The sequence below is a fragment of the Pyrgilauda ruficollis genome, unplaced genomic scaffold (assembly GCF_017590135.1).
Source record: "Pyrgilauda ruficollis isolate IOZ18807 unplaced genomic scaffold, ASM1759013v1 scaffold117, whole genome shotgun sequence".
Lineage (NCBI taxonomy): Eukaryota > Metazoa > Chordata > Aves > Passeriformes > Passeridae > Pyrgilauda > Pyrgilauda ruficollis.
Genome location: NW_024509988.1, coordinates 844,391 through 866,121, shown reverse-complemented (window position 1 = coordinate 866,121; position 21,731 = coordinate 844,391). Strand labels below are relative to the sequence as shown.

The 21,731-nt window shown below is 42.8% G+C and overlaps 1 protein-coding gene across 5 annotated transcripts in view; it reads left to right on the top strand.

Annotated features, from left to right (window-relative positions):
* The first annotated feature begins 571 nt into the window (after positions 1–571).
* Positions 572–21,731, top strand: part of NFAT5 (nuclear factor of activated T cells 5) — a 37,574-nt gene continuing 16,414 nt past the window's right edge. For 3 of the 5 annotated variants that reach the window (XM_041484072.1, XM_041484063.1, XM_041484054.1), the window contains exons 1-5: positions 572–692; positions 11,627–12,185; positions 16,653–16,845; positions 20,058–20,248; positions 21,060–21,232. In XM_041484072.1, coding sequence (XP_041340006.1) covers positions 635–692; positions 11,627–12,185; positions 16,653–16,845; positions 20,058–20,248; positions 21,060–21,232 — 1,174 coding nt within the window. In that variant the 5' untranslated portion in view covers positions 572–634. Of the gene's footprint in view, positions 693–11,104; positions 11,167–11,626; positions 12,186–13,262; positions 13,374–16,652; positions 16,846–20,057; positions 20,249–21,059; positions 21,233–21,731 lie in introns of those variants that run through there. The other 2 variants (XM_041484074.1, XM_041484081.1) reach the window with 2 other exon arrangements.

Here is a 21,731-nt window from a genome sequence, read left to right as displayed (position 1 = left end):
AGCTGTGGGTGCCCCTGGATCCCTGGCAGTGCCCAAGGCCAGGCTGGACGGGGCTGGGAGCAGCCTGGGGCAGTGGAAGGGGTCCCTGCCATGGCAGGGGGTGGAGCAGGATGGCCTTTAAAGTTGCTTCCCACCCAAATCCAGTCTGTGATTCTAAGACTCCATAGGATGTTGTTAGGGTCATGGTGCTAAATTAGGCTTTTTTTCCTTAGGAAGTCAGTTGCGCAGTTGGAATTCTGAAAACAGGTTTGTCTCAGATTCTCATGTGATGTGCTGCCCTCAGCCCTTCATTCTGGATGAGAACAGTTTCTCTGGAAGTTCATGAATTATTTCTTTGTTTGAACAAGTTTGTGTCCTTTGTTTCGGTCTTCAGAATGTGCATCTTAATGTTTGTTTGTTTTCTGAAATAACTTTCTTCCATGTGTTGTTTCCAAGCACTTACTGTAACTTTTCCCAAAGGTTCTGAAAGGGTTGGGTTATAGTTCATATCTTTTAGGCAAAAATATTATTTCTTTTCTTGTGTAGAACACGGGTGACATTTTGATCGAGTTCTTTTTGTTCCACAGAATCTGTCTATGACCTTCTCCCAAAGGAGCTGCAGTTACCACCTTCCAGAGAAACATCCATAGCATCCATGAGCCAAACAAGCGGTGGTGAGGCCGGTTCGCCGCCTCCAGCTGTAGTTGCTGCTGGTAAGGACTCTCCTTTATTCTGGTGTTTTCTTAAGGTTTGTGATGTTCTGGCCAACATGAACAGTGCTGGCAAAGTTCTGAGTGTAAAAAAGAGCTTGTGGAGAAGTAACAGAGTTCATTCTAGGAGAGGGAAAGTAGGTGGTGTAGTTCAGCTGGGTGATCAAAAGCGTCAGGTATTTTATGTTAAGGTTGCTGTGTTTCATATATGCATCTCCATAAGCAATACATTAGCTGTTCCTTTATTCTGTTATGCCACACAGGCAATTAACTCCTAGAATGCACTCTGTCTTCCAGGGGAATAAATCCCTCTTTGGAATTGAGGCAGAATGCTGACTGACTGTAAACCAGTGGATTCTAGTTAGGATAAAAATGGAATGGGAGATGACATTTTGGGCCATGAAGCTTTTACCAAAATGTGAGCAGGAAGAAAAGGTCATATTTTCCATTGGGGCCTGAGGAAGTGTAGTATTTAAACTCCTTTCACACACATCTCTACTGTGATGTGGTAGAAGGTCCTCAAATACATGAAGATACAATGCATATCAGCTGGAACTCTGTACATGACCAGTGTAGTTATTTTTCTAATTGACAACATACAAAAAAGAGGCATGACCTTTTAATCTGCATCCTTTTCTTATTCCCAGCCATGTTCTAGACTTTAAAGACTCCCACTGATCTTCATTAAACGTAAAAAAGTGAGGATCTAAGGGCAAAGCTTTGATTTGGGATATTAGGCTCAGTGTTAGCTTGCATCTGGGATTCTTGTCAGTAACTTGTAAATATTAGTACACATCTGTGCAATGGGGAAAAAAGATAATTTTGCCCCATTATAGATGTGTCTCCCTTCACTGGATAAGGGTTTTTTTTTAATAAATTGAACCCTGTATTTCTTACATGGTCATGTTCCACTTTCCTAATTGGCATTACATTTTTGTTTGAGGAAAAAATGGTTATAGGGTGAGGATTCAGATAGCTGCATTATTCCTGTTTCTCTCTCTCCAAGTTCATATGCATTAAATGTTTGTGTGAGAATGTTTCCCAGATTTTTGCATGGTCCTGGAATCCTGATCAGAACCTCAAGTGGTTGTAGGTTTGTCAGAGAAACTTTACAGCACTGCTCACCATTCATGTTTTGCCAGACCTCTCCTGAGAACCTGTGGATTTAACTGTGCACAGTGGAACTTGCTCATTGAAAGAATTTGATGCTTCTATTATATCAAAAGGATTTGATGTTTTTGTATCACTTACTAAAAAAATAATTTGGGCATCTGTTTCTAAAGTCAAGGTGCTTAATGATGGGTTTGGTTCATAGACAGCAGCAACCAAATCTTGTAGAAACTTGTATCCTCAAAACAACTGAACAAAAACAGCCCACAAACCCTGTTACACTCTAAATCCACAGACAAGCCTGAACTGCTAATTAATTCTGTACCTAACAGAAAAGACTTAAACTTGAATGGAACTAAAAGTCTGTTGCCTCCAGGTATTTGGCATCTGCCAACAGCCAGTCCAGATCCTTTAAAAAACCTGAGTGCATTCTTTAGGTGTGTTTGGGTTAAACTGCAGCACAAGTTTCTGGAATGAAAACCTTTAAAAATTCATGTTGAGGCTTCTTGTTAAAACTGAAAGACGACCTGGTCATTCACTTACCAACACTCTTCAATGTCAGAGACCACAGAGGGTCACAGAGGCTGAGCTGATACCAAGCTGAGAGCTGGGATTGTTCAGCATGGAGAAGAGAAGGGTCCAGGGTGACTTCAGAGCTCTTGCAGTGCCCAAAGAGGCTCCAGGAGACCTGGAGAGGGTCTTGGGACAAGGGCCTGGAGTGGCAGTTGTTAGAAACTCTGTTTAAACTGCACCACCCAACAAGACAAACCTGCAGAGGAGCAAAGACCCATTTTGTTTCCATTGCTGGTTTGGATGTGGCACATTCTGTGTTCTTCCTGTAGCTGTACACCCTTGGTAGAGAAAAGGGTGGTTTACTGTTTTCTTTAATTGTTGTGGGGTCTGTGCAGCATCTTTGAGAAGTTGCCACCACACTTTGTCTGTTACCCTGCCATAAGTAGTAATGAGAGGTCTGGCTGGGGTTTTTTATACAGGAGAATTATCCTGGGCTTTGTGCAAACCAGGTGCTTATACAGGGAAACAAACATACCTTTTACACTTACATTTCAAAAGATTAAGATTGACTATCATTTGCATTCATCAAGTGTTTAATAGCAGACTGTAGGCAGATCTTTGGGGAGCTGATGCTGTACAGGAGCAGGGTAAAGAGGAAGGACTGGCAACTCTTGTTGTGTATCTGAAATTTTCCCCCTGTTTTGTGTAAGTCTTTCTATTTTTTTTTTTTTTTTTTTTTGGTCTGGTCTTACTTGCCTTAAAACCTCCTTTTTTAGGAATGAGAGGGAAATGATAGTTCAGTCTGCATAAGGCTGTATGTAATCTCATTTACTCTTGTTTTTAAAAGGAAGGGCTAATTTGAACAGCTAGCCACACCATGTAGAATTCTCCTACAGATCTGATTACTCTGGATAATGAGAGAATTCCGTGACAGGGATTGATCCAAAGTGTTCAGAGCTTTTTCCTACTCCTCTAGTAGTTCACACAGCTTGTTCTCTGCTTCCTGAAACACAAAGTAAGGCAATATCTGGCTGAAATTCAGCTTACTCAAGGCTTTTTTGTCACCTTGCTGTGGGGTTTTGTCCCATATAAATCATATTGTAGGTTGGAAATACTGCTGCAGTTAACTCCTGGTTTTTTTGGAGGAGCAGGATAGGCTGGTTTTAGCAGTGATGACCTCGCAGTGACAGACTTCTAGTTCTTCTTCCATTTGGAAATTTATTTTATGATTTACAGAACAGTTGTAAGAATATGAAAATGGAATGTTGCTGATTGGATTTTCATTAATTTGTTAATAAATGTGTATTTGCTATTCATTAATCCAGACATAAGAGGCATTACCCACTCTGAATATCAGACAAGTGTGATTTCATAGAACTCTGGGATTTTGAGCTGCTATCTCAAGCTTCTAATTCTGCAGTTCTTCTGGAAAACAGAAGGGAGGGAACAGATCTGTTTTTACCCCTGGAAACCATTCTCTGTGCTTGCTACTTGAATTCCAGTGTCTTTGTTCAGGGGACAGGAAAAGGAGGATTTTGCCTGGTGCAGCACCATAAACACATTAAATATGAATCATCTCCAGACTCTGGAAATGCATGAGGGTGTCATGCTGAGAAATGTCATTGTGTGCTCTGCCTGGAGATTGTACATGAAATAAATGTCCCTGAAGCTTTCCCAGTGCTCCTGCACGGTGTTAGTGAGCTCCAGTTGCGAGGAGCGGTGCTCGAGTCTCTCTCAGTTGGTTCTGAAAGCCTGAACAATTTTTGGTGTTGAACAAGACACCTTGGAACCTTAAAACACTTAAAATTCACTCTGCCAATTTAAGTCCTTTCTCAAAGGTGTCTTTCCGGCTTGTAGGTAGCACATGGTTCTTGTCTTTGGGGGATGATCAGGAGTATTTTCAACCATTTTCTTGAAATGAGTGTTGCTTTTTCATCTTCTGTCTCCAGTGCCAGGAATGCTCGACCCTTCTGAACCTCAGTGAACTGTTACAGAAACTCACTTCCCTTCTCACCATCCCTTGTTCTTCCTGCAGCAAAACTTGGAATGAGATGCTTCATCTTGTTGATGATCTCTCAAGCTGCTTTCCATTTCCCACAGAGGCAAATATATATATTTCCATATTTTTTGTATTGCTGTCTGGTTTCCAGTTCTTAGTGTCCAGTGGAATTCTCCAGAGTGGTGTTCTTGCTGCAGCAGAAGGGGAGCAGGGTTTGTGCTACTGAAATGTGTTTACTGATCTCTTCTTTTGCATTCTCCATACTGGGATGCAGTAAATCTGTGATGTAGTGAAGTCTTCTGGCTCCCAAGCGCCTGTGATTACATCCCAGGAAAATTGTAGGTAAATGGTGAACTTTATCTTTTTGTGATCGATTCTATCCTTGTTTTTGTACTTACTTTTAATTAAAGGGACAATCTACTTGCCCAAACAGATGTAATTGGGCTTTTTTTTTGATTGGAATGGTAACTTTATCTTTTTGTGATCGATTTTATCCTTCTTTTTGTACTTATTTTTAGTTAAAGGGACAGTCTACTTGCCCAAACAGATGTAATTGGGCTTTTTTTTGATTGGAATGGTAATTGAAGTGTTGCCATGAGCATATTTGGTAATTTTCATTATGCAAATAAGTCTTTGATTTGGAATTGCTGCTTTAGAGGCACAGATAAAGATACCTGCATTGCCTGTAGGGTAGAGATTGGGCACTAAGGGGTCATGTTTGCTGCTGCCAAAATAAGACTTTTTCATCCTTCTCCAGTGGAAGATTCTGATGAAGCCTCGAAATAGAGATGGGTTTGTTTTTGGTTTAGTTTTCCCTGAGTGGCTTCTCAGCCTTCTTAACTTTTATTTTTACTGAAAATATTTTGTTCAGTTATCATCCTTCCTGGTGTCATTAGTCAGTTTTTCCTGTTGGTACAGAAATAATTACCAGACATTTCAAAGGGGATCTCAGCGCTGTCCCCAGTTCTCTTATCCTGGGCTTACGATTGCACGTTGTAAACAAATGAGCAGAAAAAAAGATTCTTCTTTGTAGTTGGTCTCCGATGCCTGTAAAAACTTCCATTTCTTTGTAGGCTTTTCCCTTCCTCTTCCCACCGCCCTCCCAGTTGGAAATGCCTTCCTGTCATTTCCAGGAGGATGTCTTCCGGGGATTTCTGTCTGCAGCCTGCTTGCTGCAGTCCCGAGTCAGATAGTTCTTTCTGACACAAGGAGCTTCAGGCAGACCCTGAGGCTCGTTCAGAGCTCACCCTCCTGCTCCTGTGCATGGCTTTAAGTGTTTCTCCTGGAAGTTCATGGCCCAAGGGAGCCGTGGTGGAGCCCAGTCTGGAGAGGCCAGGTCGTGATGACATTCAGCTTAGCTTGGAGAGGTTCCTTCTTCATTCCAGAGGGTCTCCTGGTGAGACAACATTGCTGGGAAATGCCAGAGATAACGATTTTTCTTACTGTTTCCATTTTATGGAAACATTGTATGTGTGTTCTCTCTAAACTGAGTTGGAATATTGCAGTTGTATGGAGTGGTGTGTGTTGAGGGCCTTCCTGCCCCATGATCTTCCTTAGAATTCCACATTTATATTGGTGTTCATGTCTAGTTCATCTCTTTTTCCTAAACTGTATGCTTTCAGTCTTCATGAATTTCATGTCCAGTTCACGTCTTTTTTCTAAATTTGTTTTCAGTCTTCATGGATTTCATACAGTCAGTACATCCAGTTTTCTAGAACTGTTCAATCAAACAGAAACTGTTTGATCGTTCTGTGAGGTTTTTTCTTACAGCAATTTCTTGCATTAAATGGCAGCTATTAGTTATTAGATCAGAAAGACTTGAGAACTACTTTGTGGCAGGAGGATTCCCTGTTCCTTAAAGAATAATGGAACACCAAGGCCGTGAGGGGCGAGAACAATCCTCTTGTGCCGCTGCTTGGGCACCTCCTTCTGTAGCAGCATCGTGAAGCCAAGAGCAGTTCTTGCCTTCTTAGGAAAAGCCCACCCCTGTATCTAAAAGACAAAATAGTCTGTTTCTTGAGCTGAGGTGTTCTTGGCCAGATCCACCCATGCTGACCTCTCCTGGAGGGAGCTGGGGAGGTGCTCAGGGGCGGCAGGCAGGGCTTGGAGAGAGCAGCTGTGGGTCCCAGAGTTCTGCTTGCTTGGAATCAGCCTTTGCACTGAGTGGGAAGGATCTGAGATCCATCATTGATGTGTGTGAGCCACTAACAAAAGTCCTCCTTAGATACCTAAACTTGAGTGTTAATTGAATAATGGGAGTCATAACAAAACCATTGATTGATGTGTTTACCCAAAATATAATAATACACTGCTTGGGTCAGCTTGGGAATGTAAAGGGGAATTTACACTGTTGGGCTTAATGTAAATTAAATTAACCTACCTATCTTGAATCTGAGTGTGTTTAATAACTGGTGAATTGGATTGCTTTATGATATTTGCTGGGATGCTAGTTTTTTTCTCTATTAATACACTTAACTTGCATTCTAGCTTCGCCATTCAGAGACAGGCATCGAGTGGTGGGTTGTGTGACAGTGTCTGTCAATAGTGAAGACAAATAGTGCCAGAGACACTTAACCCATCCAATCTCACCCAGGGTATAGGTCGGTCTTGTTTTCAGACTTCTTCATAAGTCTCTTTTCTTTCTTTCTTTTTTAAAATTTTTTTTAAAATTTTTTTTTGTTTATTTCTGAATAGTGTATTGATACTGATTTGAAACTAAGCTTTTTGGAAAAGTTTTTGACATGACATCAGTAATACAAGAAGAAGAAAAGTAGAACCCCAAGTTTGGCATGTGAGGTGTTGAAAGCAGGTTTGCAGCCACTTTGTAAGTTCTGGGTTTTACCTTTGAAACCTTTGACAACACAAAGGTTGATGGTGGAAATTTTGCAGTTTCCTTCTGGGTCTGTCCTGAAATTGTTCTTCTGTGTCCAGAGGTTCGAATAAACCAATTAAAAAAAATCTTACCAAGGACATGACATGTTAGATAAATCAACACATTTAATAAAAGTTATACTTCACATATTAAGCTTATGCACCACCTAATCCTCACCCTGTGGGTGAGTTTTCATTTTTGACACTTGTTTCTGCACAGAGCATAGAGGATACCCTGGAGTGCAGGGGAGGCCCTGAGAAAAAACTTAGTTATTTAATGGCTTTCTGCTTGTCCTGGCTGTCCCTGCACAGGTGGCTGGAAAACTTGTGAAACCAAAAATATCTTCAGTTTATTTGTCTTGATAATCTGAAGATTTCCAGTCTGGGAAATGACTTGCTTTTGCAATTAAAAAGCAAAGTCATCAGGACACTGTTTCTGTGTGAGGACTTGGGTAATCCTTGTTGTATTTAAGGGTATTTGAAAAGAGTGAACGAGGATTTCAGAATTGGCTCCACAGAGGTGTTACCTAAAAAGACTCCCTTAATGCCAAGTAATGATTTTTTTTTCTCTCTCCTGCCTTTCCCAATCTTTTTTCTAGAGGCTGAATGCCTTGTTTGACTTCACAGGAGAATAGGATATAGAAAATATGTCATTGCCTTGGTTGCTAATGCAGGAGGTCATACATTTTCTTTGTTTTTTTGGTGCCAAAAAGAAAAAGCCTGCCCTGGTTTGCTCCCAGCGACACTCTGCCATGTGCTCCCTTACTTTCAGTCCTTGTGCACTGATTGATACAATTTTGCCTCTCTTAGGGAGAAAAACTTGTAGCAGAGGCATAAAATCTGAATTACTTCCAGCTCCCTTTGATGTAACAGTGATGGCAGTGACGGGATTCAGGAGGTTTAGTTTCAACAGTGATCTCAGTTGCTCTAATGTGGAATATTCTTTTCTCTTGTTTTCATTTAAAAAAGGAGAAAAACCCCCCACCTTGTGATGCTGATGCACATTTCATTTCTAGTCCTGAGGCTGCACACTTGCCATGATAAGCTCTTGGCTTCTGTTCAGTGTCCTTGCTCTGAAAGCAAGTTTGATTTTGAGACTGTGTTAAATGAAATACATTCAGTCTTCTACTTCAAAATGTACCTACTCACTTAAAAATACATATATGTATTTGTCATTGCACGCACTGTTAAACTGCAAACCGTGAGCCACCTGTGCCCTTGCCCATTAATATGTGTCTGAAGAAAGTAAAATAAAAGGAATGCTCAAAGCTGGGGAAGGTGTGTGTATGCTCTCACCTTGTAAAGCAACACAAGTTAAAATTACTGAATTACTTATGTTCCAAAATGCAGCATGTTGATCCAAGAAATCTCTTTTGGGTGTCAGATACAAATGTCACTGGCTTTGGAATAAAATGATGGACCCAAATGGGAGCCATGTAAAGCACTGTTTATTCATTGCAGTAACGTGGTGAATTCTTATTTGATTGACCCAGTTTATTATTAGTTCAAAGGAAGATGAGTTGGCTCAAGGCCTGCATACTCTGAGAAAACACAGATTTCACTGTTTCTTAGTATTTTCATAACTTAAAATGTTGCTGAAGCAATTACTAATTTTTCTAATTTATGCCCCCAAAAGTTTTTAAATCTGTGTATTTGACTGTTCCAATACAGCCAGTCTATTCCTTTTGCTGTAATATTTATCATACTTTATTTATGGATAGTAATGGCATTAATTTATTATATAAGGCTAAAGAGAGGTTTTCTTGCCATTACTGTTCAATTTGGGTTTATTTCCAAAATCTGATCTTACATCTAATCATTACACAGGGGCATCTCTGGTAAATGGAGGAGAGCGTGACCAATTTATAATTGTCAATGTTTATTTACTTTTTAAAAGTATAAAAGCCCACATACACATATTTATACATATAAGTGCTTTTACCTTCTAGAAAAAGAAAGGAGGCGAAATTGTTTTGGAGAGCAATAATGATGACATTGCAATAATGATAATATTTCACAATGCTGCACCCTAAAACAACACTACCATCACCAGCTCTTTTAGCTTTGAAAAGCATTTGGTTCAGTGATATATTTATTTTTTTCCCTAGGAAAGTGAGGGAAAAGTGCAGGTTTTGCATTCCTGGCCAGGAGATGCACTGAAGCACCAGCTGAGCCCAGTGCTTGGTGTACGTGGCCCACGCAGAGCTGAGCCTGGAGTGTCCAAGGTTTCCTTACACTCCCAGGATTGATGTGAAAAGCTAAATGTGATATTAATCTGTTGGAGGAGGAGTCCTGCAGTCGAAGCCCTGCTGCCTGTTCCATGTGTGTAAAGATTCCATGGTCTGAGTCCCTGTCCCACAGACCCCGACTGCCCACGCTGCCTCGGGCTCTTCCCGAATTCATTTCTGGCCTTTCCTGGGGCAAATCCTGGCATCCAGCCCCCAGCCCTGCAGCTCCTGTGCCCCAGGGGTCCCTGGGCACGCTTCTGCTTCTCTGGAGGTATAAATGATGGATGGAAACCAATCCTCTCGACCAAAACATCCCAAATAGCAACGGGCTGTCTCAACTCAAAGTGGCTGCAAATCAGCTCCTAAATATTGTCACTGAAATGAATATCTAGATTTGATAGTTCTTGCCAATCCTGTAAATGTTTTTGAAAGAAGCATTGAATTAATGCATGATATAGAAAGGAGAAATTTGCCTTTAAATTGGAATGCAAAGTGACTGAATTTTTCCAATTTCAGCCACTGTATTTGCCAAAGAACAAGCTGGAAAATGGAACTGGTATCATTCAGCTGCTCCTGCTTCACTGGGAGGCTCAGGGAGGGCAGGGTAGTTTATTGATAAACTAATGACCTCTAAATTTCACAGTCTGAAGCAATGTAAGTTTGCTTTTACATTTATTTAGCACAGGAAAGCTGTAGGAAACAGTAATGGTTGAAAAGTTCTTTATTATCAGTCATTGATACTCCCAGTAATTCCCAGTATAGGCAAGTTGGCTGAGTTTTACTGTTAATTTAATATATCATGACTGAATGTGCTTGATTCTATTACTTTTAAGTAACTAAAACTGCGTAGAATAGTTCAGCAGTCTCTGAATCTCTTAATTAGACTCGAGAGACTGTTGTAATATTTTGGATTTTTAAAAAATCCCAAGCAGCAAAAAGGAAAACATCATGTTCCTCTTAGTAATAGAGATTATCTTGTGTGACAGCAGTAAGTAGCTGAACAAACATACTGTATTATTATGTATATATTTAATGTACAATTTGTTTCCAAAATTAGGTTATTTCAGTGCTCCTGGTTTATCAGGTGTGGGTGGCAGTGCAGAAATACAGAAAACAGGGTCTCCCCACAGAAAGCTAAAATCTGACTATAAAATTCAGTTATTCCTCAGTGAGCTACAGCTGACTGAAATAAATACATATGTTTGAATGGCCTGCTTCCTCTGGGATATTTAACTTACGTATTCCATTGATTTGTCCATTACAATTTTTCAGTGGTGTTCTCCAGAAATCTTCGGGGGTTTGGTGTAATAATTTTCATGTTTCTAAACCAAATTGAGCTCTGGGACCTCTGCAGAAGTTGCAGTCACAGTGATGGAAATCTCCTGTTTAATGTGCATTTTTCAGAGGTCTGTCCCAAGCCATGTCTGTGGAAGGGACCAATGAAGTCTTAGAGAAATTGGTCCCAGTGACTGAAGAAGTCAAATCACAGAAATTCCCAGTCCTTGGATCAGCGTGTCTCCAACACAGATAATTCATCCCTCTTTTGAACCTTCAAAATCAACAGCTCGCTCATAGTGACTGATACCAGTTCCATTTTGCCTACCAACTCAGTTGATTTTATATTTTATTTCTCATTTATGATGGAATAATCAGCAGCTCTTTTTCTCATTTATTTTCTCATATTTTTATTCCAGGATTTGCCTCTGAAGCAGGGAGTGTCTGCATTAAAAATGACCTGTAGTTCTCTGCTTCATAGGTTAGAAACTTATTTTAATATTTTGTGGCTAAGCACAGTCCCATCTTTTCAAAAAAAAAAAATTAAAAATTTCCAACAATAAATTGTTTAATTGGCATCGAATGTGGATTATAAGCACTTTGCTTTGGGGCTATTTTAGACGAAATGGCTTCTACACCAATAATTAGTCCAGCTGAGGCAATGAAAGCTCTGTTTACTCGCAGCCATTTGTATGAATTAACGCTAAGTTGTAAAAAAAATTCGATTACAGTGGATCGTGCTAAGACTTGTTTGGACATTTCCAAAGCATTGGCTAGGCTGTATTGCTTTAAGCACTTCCATTCCAAAACTGAACCAAATTCCAAACATTTCATGGGGGAAAGCAATCGGTTCCTAAATCACCTTGATCTCACTGGGACTGCTATAGCCAGCGCACGCCCCGCCACGGGTCCTGTATTTACTTGTGAATTGTACACCGCAGATGCTTCTTCAGCTCCCTCCTCTTCCTCCATGGGCGGTGCTTGCAGCTCCTTTACCACCTCTTCCAGCCCTACCATTTACTCTACCTCAGTCACCGACAGCAAGGCTATGCAAGTGGAGAGCTGCTCCGCGGCCGTGGGGGTAAGTACCCGAGGGGTAAGTGAGCAGCAGATAACCAGTAACACAGCCCAGCAGCACCCGGCCACGCCGAAGCGCCACACTGTCCTGTACATCTCGCCACCTCCCGAGGACTTGCTGGACAACAGCCGGATGTCCTGCCAGGATGAGGGCTGTGGATTGGAGTCAGAACAGAGCTGCAGTATGTGGATGGAGGATTCACCCTCCAACTTCAGTAACATGAGTACCAGTTCCTACAATGATAACACTGAGGTGCCACGTAAATCGCGCAAGCGCAACCCAAAGCAGAGGCCAGGGATCAAACGCCGAGATTGCGAAGAGTCCAACATGGATATCTTTGATGCCGACAGTGCCAAAGCGCCTCACTATGTCCTTTCTCAGCTCAGCACGGACAGCAAAAGCAACTCAAAAGCAGGAAATGGGTTGGTATCTGCTTTTTTTTTTTTTTTTTTCTTTTTTTTTTTAAAGAAAAAACATTCTATCTTCGTATGTAAACCCAAATTAATAAAAGTGCCCCGGCAAATGTTCTGCTTAGGTTCTCACATCAACCCCTGTGTCCTCTGCTGTCCCTGCCATGTCCTAGCCCAGGATAAGCTCTTCCTGCCCCCAGAAATTGTGGCTGCCCCTGGATCCCTGGAAGTGTCCAAGGCCAGGTTGGACGTAAGGGCTTGGAGCAGCCTGGGATAGTGGAAGTTGTCCCTGCCCATGGCAGGGGTGGAACTGAAGGTCCCTTTCAAAACAAACCACTCCATGATTCTGTGATAAGTTCTAATTAGACTTGTTAATCTTTATTTAGAAGATAAAACTAAACTTTCCTGCAGCAATTAAATGCAGCGCTGATGAGCTCATCTGTTCCTTAAGTGAAATTCCCTAAAGGCCACACAATTCCATTTATAAAATGGCAATGAAAATGTATTTAAAAAGAAAGGCAGAGTGGAGTTGGTGTACCCTGAATGTTTTTTTGCAGGATTTTATATGAGGATTTCAGTCTGTACACTTCACCTGCTGCTCTGTTTGTCAGATAGAGACAGGGATGGGAGTACAAGCTAACGGTTAATGTCTCATTAGGATTTCTCATCATTTAAATTATCACTTGCTTTACTTTTTTATGAAATGTTAAGACAATATGGTGAACCAGTTTTTGGTTTTCCCATGTGAATTCACTTCTGTATTTGATTTTTTCAGAAATAAATCTCTAATGCTGTTTCTCTCTGTGCTTCTGGGTCGTGTGCGTGTGTCTGCGTGGGCACGCCTGGGTGGTGGCCCCTCATCTCCCACTTCACACTGTTCACTAAATGCATTCCAGTAGCTGCTTAAAGAGGACAATTCCATCAGTTTGCAAGAGTGTGTTGATACATTTCTTTTTTTCTTTTATTTTTTAACTTTTTGCTTCTTTAGTACTTTTAAAGTGGTCAAACGGATAGATTTGGCTCTTTTATTTTGGGCTTTTTTGGGGGCAGGAGTGCATTTTGGTTTCACTTTTATATCTGTGCTTGCAGTACGTTCTGACGTTCATCACAGCAACGGTGAATATTAAAATTTGACTGATGGCAAAGATGATGAACTTCTCATATCCCAAAGGGAAAGAGCCTGGAGTCTGTATTCCCAGGGTCAGTGCAGTTCCATACTTAAAATTTCACTGTGAAAAGCAGTTCTGAGAACATGTCCTGAGTGTGCTTCTCTTCCTGGGCATGGTGGCCTCTGGCTTCGGGGTTTTCACCAGCCAAAATCTGTGGTCATAAAGTGAAATATTAGTACCTGGTAGACCCCGGGCAGCTTGGAATGAGGAAGGTGCCTCCCCCAGCTCCGAGGGACCAGGCTTGCCCTTACAGAAGGAGAAGCTTGATGGGAGGATGAGAACTGTGCCACTGTAAGTGTGGTCTCAGGAGGGTTTTGTAAACTCTGAAAGAATATGTGAGATCACGGTCTGGAAATAGAATAAGATTTCCCCAAAACACTGGGCTGAGCAGGGAAATCCGTGAGTTCTGTGAGTGCAGAGGGGAAGAAGGTGGAATATTTTTCCTTATGTGTCTCAGGCCAGACTGAACTGCAGGAAAAGTCCCAGGTAGCAGAACCGTCCTCGGGAGTAAATGCTCTGGGATGAGAAGTGGCCAAGATCTTGGAAAACTTAATTTTGCCATTGAAATATGGAGACTTGGCCTTACAAATCTGGGTCACCGTAGTGACTGGAGTTCTTAAAACTTCCCAGCCTGGTGGAGCTCAGCCAAGGGAGTTCATTTACTTTTGGCTTAAAGAAAAGAGCAAGGAAAACTGCTGTGCTCCGTGGTGAATGGAAATGGCATTTGCCCCTAAAGAGACAGTTGTTGTTAAAAGCCAGGAAGAGAAAGAATATATTCCTGTGGAAACTTGGAATTTGTGAAAGCCTTTTTAGAAGTGGATGAACTGGTGGTGGTTCAGGGCAGAGACTCAGGTTTCTGTGGTCTCACTTTCACTTTGGGGTCTGCCCTGTGAACAGGACCGGGCCAAACTCCTCAGGAGATCTGTTTGAGTAGATTCATAGCATTTGCCACTTACATTTATTCCTTTAAAAAACCAGAAGTGCTAGATTGGAGGATATTTTGTCTGGTAACAATCAGATTAATACATGCGTGCGTATGAAATGTACAGGTGTGAATACTTGCAGTATGAATAAACTGAATTAAAATGAATTCATGAATTGAAAGGATGCATTAAGTGGTTCATCCTGTACTTTGAGAAGGACCACTGAGAAATTCTGGTGAAGGTTTTAAGTTGCATCCAGCCTTGGCTAGTTGATTGGAAGTAATGGTTGAGTTTTTAGAGAAAAGACCAAAATAATTGTGAGAAGCATCTCTCTGCATAAATATGATAATGATAATACATTAATATGCTGACAGTTAAGGTAGTTGGGATTTAAGGATATTGTTCTGGAGAGCTCAGTGTTAATGTCACTGCTGAATCGTGGCACTGGGAGTGGCAAAGGTGAATTTCATTTTGATGGCCAGCTCTCCAACATTTCCCTTCAAAGTTCAACTATATCCCAGTCTCCCCAGTGGCTACACTGAGCAGAGTAATCAGGACTGCTTGGCAGGAAGATAGTTTTATTATAAGATGGTATTAATATTATTTTGCAGATTTTATGCTAATTTTTATGTAGTTCCTGCCTCTGCTGGGTACTGGTTGAGGATGAGTATTGAAGACAGCCAGGGCAGTGCCTGGTCTGTCCACAGTGAAGTGCTTAACCTTCATGGAGAGAAAATGGAAATGGAAGTCATCCAAAGCACCAACTCTGTCTATTTTAACCCTTTTTTATGTGTAGTGAAAGGTTTTGGAAGGCTTAAGAAAAAGGCTTAAATGAAAATAAGGGTGTGACAAATAGGATGTGTTGCATTAGGCAAAGAGTGGTGGTTTTAAACTAAAAGAGTGTTGATTCAGTGTAGGTCAAAGGAGGAAGTTTTTTAAAAGGAGGGTGGGCAGCCCTGGCACAGGGTGCCCAGAGCAGCTGTGGCTGCCCCTGGACCCCTGGCAGTGCCCAAGGCCAGGCTGGACAGGGCTTAGAGCACCTGGGACAGTGGAAGGTGTCCCTGCCATGGCAGGGGGGGCACTGGGTGACCTCTAAAGGTCTCTCCCAACCCACCCTCTGCTGTGATTCCATGGCTTTAGGGCTGTGAGATGTGGGGGGCAAAGTGCCCAGCCTTTCCTGGGCAGGAAGAGGAGCAGCACAGCAGGGCCAGGCCCCACAGGGCTGGGGCAGGGCTGTGTCCAGGGGCTGCTCTGTGCTCAGCAGGAGCTCTAGGAAAGGGCTGCATCGTGTTTGTCATCTGGTAGGTGAGAAGAGCTGGGTCACCCCAGCTCCAGGTCAGTGAGAGCCTCGTGCAGTGGCAAAGAAAAAAAAGCAGTTTTCATCCTTTTTGAGAAAGAGAAAATCCTGGATAAATTTCTTCAATAACTTGCATGTTGAAATGGAATTTCTTTTTTAAACAATCCACACTTGTTATTTAAAACTGCTTTCTTCCCAGGCATTAGCTGTTAGAAACCATGTTTTCCTAGGAAGAAAGAATATGACATTTGCATGAATCATGGAGCCCTTTTCCTGCCTGCATCATGTACTGTGGTACATTCACATTTCCTAGTGGGAAAGGAGTTTCTTGGTCTTCAGGTTCGTTACCAAATCCTGGTCTGAGTAGGATCAAGGGTTATTTCCCACTGTGCTCTAAAGGGAACACAAAATGTCTCATGTGCTGCTAGACTTGGGAAGGCTCCTTCATCCTGGTTTTAATTATGGAACTGAGAACAAGCCACTACATCTTATGGAATGCTCCTGGAAAGAAAGGCCTAGTGCATACACTGATTTAACATTGGTGCAATTATGCCAGAGCTTTTACAATAGCTAATTAGGTTTTAGCATAAATTGGTCACTCTGTTTAGACAGCAGTCGGAGCTGGAGTTTTCATGGATGTACAATTTGAGGTGGAGACAGGCATGAGGCTATTTTCCTGTTTAAAGAAGTGTCATTTAACCTTAAATCCATCCAGTGTGTGTGTACGTGTGTGTTTGTCACAGCAGCAAAACAGCTTGTTCAGGCTGTGTCATAGACTCTGAAAAAGCAGGTTATGAGCTGCCTTCTGTTCGTTAACATCGGTTAATGCTAATTGCTTTTCCCTTCCTTTATGTTTGCTCTCTGAAAAGCAGTTCCCATGTGCTCTGGATGGAGGAGGCAGGGAAGCACCATTCCTCTTCATCCTGCAGGTCTCCTCTGGCAGAAAGAGAGTCCCAAAGTTTGCTCCCAACTACAAACCTTCCACCAGTTAATACGCGCTCTTTGCCTTTTTAGCTTTTCTGTGATTTGGAGCGTTTTTACTGGGGAGCTGCTTCTCACATCTTCTCGATGGTGTGTTTTGACTTCTCAGAGCATCAGAGAACCAGAAGGGAGCTGGAGGGAAGAAGACCCCAATGTTGTGTGGTCAGTACCCGACTAAGAGTGAGGGGAAGGAGCTGAAGATCATGGTGCAGCCGGAGACCCAGCACAGGGCTCGGTACCTGACCGAGGGCAGCCGGGGCTCCGTCAAGGACCGCACGCAGCAGGGCTTCCCCACCGTCAAGGTAGGCTGGGGACACGGGCACTGCCTTCCCAGGGCCGCCCTGGCAGTGGGCCTGCAGTCTCTGCAGGGGTCAGGGAGCAGACTTGGCAGTCCTGGGCTGGACAGGGTCTCTTCTTGCAGGTCACGGGTCTTACTGGCACCACAGAGTTACAGGAGAGGGAAGCTGCATGTCAAGGCAGGGGTTTAAAATCTGGGATGCACATCCTGTTAGGCTGCAATTCCATGGACTGTGTGAATGCAGAGAAATTCCATACCTACAAAAGCGAGGCAGTGAAATGCTGTAGCTGTTTGATGGCTGGTGACAGTGGGCCATCATTGTTCAGTGGTAGTAAAGACATAAAACCAGTTTTCATTAAAAAAAAATAAATTGTAAAGGGGATGTTTTGGTTTTGTTTTTTTTTTCAATTGCTTGGTGTTTTTTGCTCTTGTTAATTCAGCAGTATCTGAGCTGCTGTGTACAGTGTCTTTCAGGTGAGTCATGGAGATCTCACTGAGGTGTGTTTTGCAGTCTGTACTGCTCAGTGTGTTTAGCATGGTACGGGTGGAGGTAGTAGAGGTAGATGTGGATTAGAACTGGAGAATGGGGCAAGGAACGAGGCAGCATTTATGTGCACACTTGACAGTTGCAGCCTGATTACTGTGTGGACTTTGGGGCTTAAAATTCAGGTGCTGAAGGCCTCTTGCTCTGAGCAACACAAGAAGGTTACAAGATCTGTGACATTTCTGCTCAGGAAGGAAGACTGAGGCTGTCCTCCAGGGGCTGCCCATGAATGCACAGAGTGGGCATTTCCAGGTCTTCTTTCTTCCCTGTGTAGCCTGGGGAAAGCAGTTGGAGAACTTGAGGGCTTGGGAAGGTTTCCTCATGGAAATGGTAGAGAGGCTTACCAGGGGCAAGGCTGGGCTTGACTTAGGGTGGCAAACAGAAGAACTGATGTTAAATATCCTCCCACAAGTGATTATGAGAATCACCAGAGAGCTGAGTCCAGGCCAGCACCACACTGCAAATGGCATACTGGGCATACTGGGAGCAGTGTGGCCAGCAGGCTGAGTGAGTACACAGCTAGGTTTGTTATCATGTAGATAAGAAGGGTGAAAGACATTTTGTTTAATGTTTTTTCGTAGTTATATCACTTTGAGAAATCAGCAAAGCAGTTCTCAACCCAAACTAACTTACCAGGTCCACAAGGAGATGTTTGTTTGTGACACAGCCCTTGAAATTTGTGCTGACTGCTGCTGACAAAATACAGAAGTAGGCTTATCTTCAAAGTCCTGTTCTGCAGTGTTCGGAACACCAGCAGCCCTTCACTCAGTCCTCCTGAGTAATGCAGAACTCCAGTAAAGTTTCATAAGAAAAGAATCCATTCATATCAGCCTGTTGCTATGGGGATTTAGTCCTCATTTATGTGGATTTTCTTAATGGGCCTTTGTTCATCTGAATTTCCTTTTAACTCCTTTCCCAGTTACCCTTTAGCACCCATCAGTGAAAATTCTCTTTGGAAGAGTCTCATGTTACTGAATTCCTGGAAGTTCCAGTTTGCTTTACCAGTAGGCAGAGGAGTTCATACCCTGCAGATAAAACTCTGCCAGGGCTGGACAGACAAATGAGTCAGTGAATCTTCAGGAAATCTGAGCTAGTGGGGAAAAATACGTTCCAGACAAGGGAGTTTTTTGTTTTGTTTGTGGGGTTTAAAGGTGGGGAGGAGCAGTGTAAAGATGTTGGTGCTCAGCAGAGATCTGGCTCTTGGGAGCGGCTCCAGCGCATGGCCCTGACACAGGCCGAGGAGGAGAAGCAGGTTCAGTGGCCATTTAAATAAAACTCTGCTCTTTATGACTTAAAACTTGAGTCTACAATTAGTATGCAGCATTAAAACTGTACAGCCAAGCCTTAATCGAGGCACTGGCTGTTGAGCCCTTTGTTGTGACCTGTGCCCTTGGTTCCCATGTGGATGCCTGTGCTGGGCCACTGCAGGGATCTTGGGGCTCTGCCCATCTCTGACAGGAACATTTGCTATTTGCTCCTCTTGGACATGAGCACGCAGTGATCTTATCAGTATTTGCTGCTTTATTTATTTTTTCCTTTATTCAAACTTGCTACAAACTTCAGAATTACATTTTTTAAGTGTGTCAGGGAATAATCCCCCAAGAGATTCTCCAGAGGATTCTGCTCTCATTTGCATCTCCTCACTGCTGAAACTGAAGCTTCTTTCTAAAGGTGTTGCCTGGGCTTCCAGGCCTGGGACAAAAGACAGCACTATCACCCAGAAGGCCTTGAACAACAAATACGTCTCAGTGGAAACACTAAAATATTCATTTTATCTCCTAGAATGCTCTGGCAAGGAATTTCCAACTCTGGCCTGGGAATCTGGCAACAATCTAATGTTTTTTTCACTTGGAGTATTTTTCTTAACTATTTCCTAAAAAGAAGAATTTTCTTTGTAATGCAATGTCCAGGTTTACTTCAGGACTTCTTTTACCTCAGAGTATTTTTAGTCTGTGGCACTAGTGGGATCCCACTAATAAAAAAAACCTTTAAAAGGACACAAACCATTTCATGCCAGGGTGTTGATGTTACAGAAATGAATGTATTTTTCATTGGCATGTTCTGGGATAATTATGACTTGCAGATGGGGGTTGCAGGAGGATGTTAAAATGTCTGACCTGCTCTTATTTATGAAGTATTTCAGTGAATCCTGACATTGTTACCTTTTAAGCAGGAGATGTTGGGTTACCATTTTTAATTTTTATTTTGGTGTCTGAAGGAAAGCTGGGCTTATTCGGTTGGATGGTTGGACTATTCAATTGCCCATTTCTCCCTCTGCTTCCCTTTCATCCTATTCTGACTCCTTCAGGGGTTTTGCAGCTGTTGGACAATTCTAATCTGGTTTCACGAGGATTTCAAAACGCATCTCGCATGAAGGTGGGGTCCTGGAATGCCAGTGGCTATGCACATATTGAGCAGCAAAACCTCTTCACCTCTGCAAGCAGCCCCAGGAAATGTTCTTTCTTGGCTGGCTGGTGGATGTAGATGCTGGGAGGGGAAGGGGGAATAGTCACAGCTGGAGTGGGAGCAGGAGGTCGGAAGAGACCTGAGATCGCAGTTGGGATAATTCTGTCTGAAGGTAGACAGGACTGAGCCTGGTTTAGAAACCCGCTATTAATAATAACAATTAAAGCAGCCGTTCCTGTGCTAATTGCCCACCTGGCCTGTTGCAGCTGGAAGGCCACAACGAGCCCGTGGTGCTGCAGGTGTTCGTGGGCAACGACTCCGGGCGCGTGAAGCCGCACGGGTTCTACCAGGCCTGCCGGGTCACGGGCAGGAACACCACGCCCTGCAAGGAGGTGGACATCGAGGGCACCACTGTCATCGAGGTGGGGCTGGACCCAAGCAACAACATGACACTGGCGTGAGTAGCTCCTCCAGGAGTATTGTCCTTTATTGGCTTGGGTTTGGGAACCGATGCCTTTTTTCTGTTGGATGGGTTACAGTTCAAGTCTGAGCATCTCGGCGCTCTCCTCGCTCTGCTCCTCGGCTCTTGCTTGTAATTCAGTGTACTCACAGGAGATAGCAGGTGGTCCCTGTGCTTTTGGGACACAGAACCCAAAATCCTGGGTAGATTGCAATATTCTTCTTTTTAATACATCAGGCTGTGTTTGCTTCTGCTGTTCTTGTTTTTTTTGGCTGTTTTTTGCTTTAAATCATTTTGCATGGAGCCTGTCTGAAAGCCACCACTGCATCATCACTCACCTGGCCCTGTACATCTCCCCTAGGACCACACTTAAGGGAGGACTTATCTGTCACTTCCAAGTCCTACTGAACATAAATAATATGACTACAGTAAGTTTTCTTCTACTCCTGCTTTCTTTAAGTGAATGCAGAATATTTTGAAGCAATAATCCTGCAAACACAGATCTCGCCCTGGGGATGGAAGAATGAAGAGCTGTGATTCTAAATTGAATGCTTACCAGAATTAAATTGCACTTTCTGTTTTATTCATGCTTTCATATGCCTTTCTGCTGTGATTCATCATCCAAATTAGGCAGGGTTGAATGAAAACTTGAAAAAGGTCATAGATTTCATGTAAATAAAAAGAAATCTAATAACATTTCTGTAATTACCTCAAGGCTTTTGACTTTGGCTTATGAAACTACTTGAGAGACTGTTAAAGGTGCTGAACTTACTAAACGATGAAATTCTGCTCTGTTTTGTGTTGTTAGGGTTGATTGTGTGGGAATCCTGAAGCTGAGGAATGCTGATGTGGAAGCCAGGATAGGGATTGCTGGCTCCAAGAAGAAAAGCACCCGCGCTCGGCTTGTCTTTCGCGTCAACATCACGCGCAAGGACGGCTCCACCCTGACCCTGCAGACGCCTTCTTCCCCAATTCTGTGCAGTGAGTGTCACACCACAGAGCTGAGAGTAGGGGGCTCTGGGTTTTGGTGTGATCTGAGCATGGGAAGGGTGGTCAGGCTCTGGCAGGGGCTGCCCAGGGAGGTCTGGAGTCCCCAGCCCTGGAGGTGCCCAAGGAAGGAATGGATGTGGCAGTCAGTGCTCTGGGCTGGGATCAGGCACAGCTTGGACTGGGTGGTCTCCAGCCTAAATGATGCTGTGATTATTCTGTGAAAATACCTTGGGGAGTAAAAAACCAACCCTGTGTTTTTAATCTGTGATAATTTCACAATTGCTGTTGCTGAAATCAAGTGGATTGATTTTTATTTTTGGTGGGGTAATAGTTAAAATTATTGTCCGATATTGAAAAATAGTTACACAATTCCTGATCTTCAGTTCTATGGATTTTTGCCTCCTAAAATGTCACCATTTTTGTCATTTGCTTTGAAAACCGACAGTTAGTACTTTGTCTCTGCTGTATTGTCACATTCATGCCTCAGCTT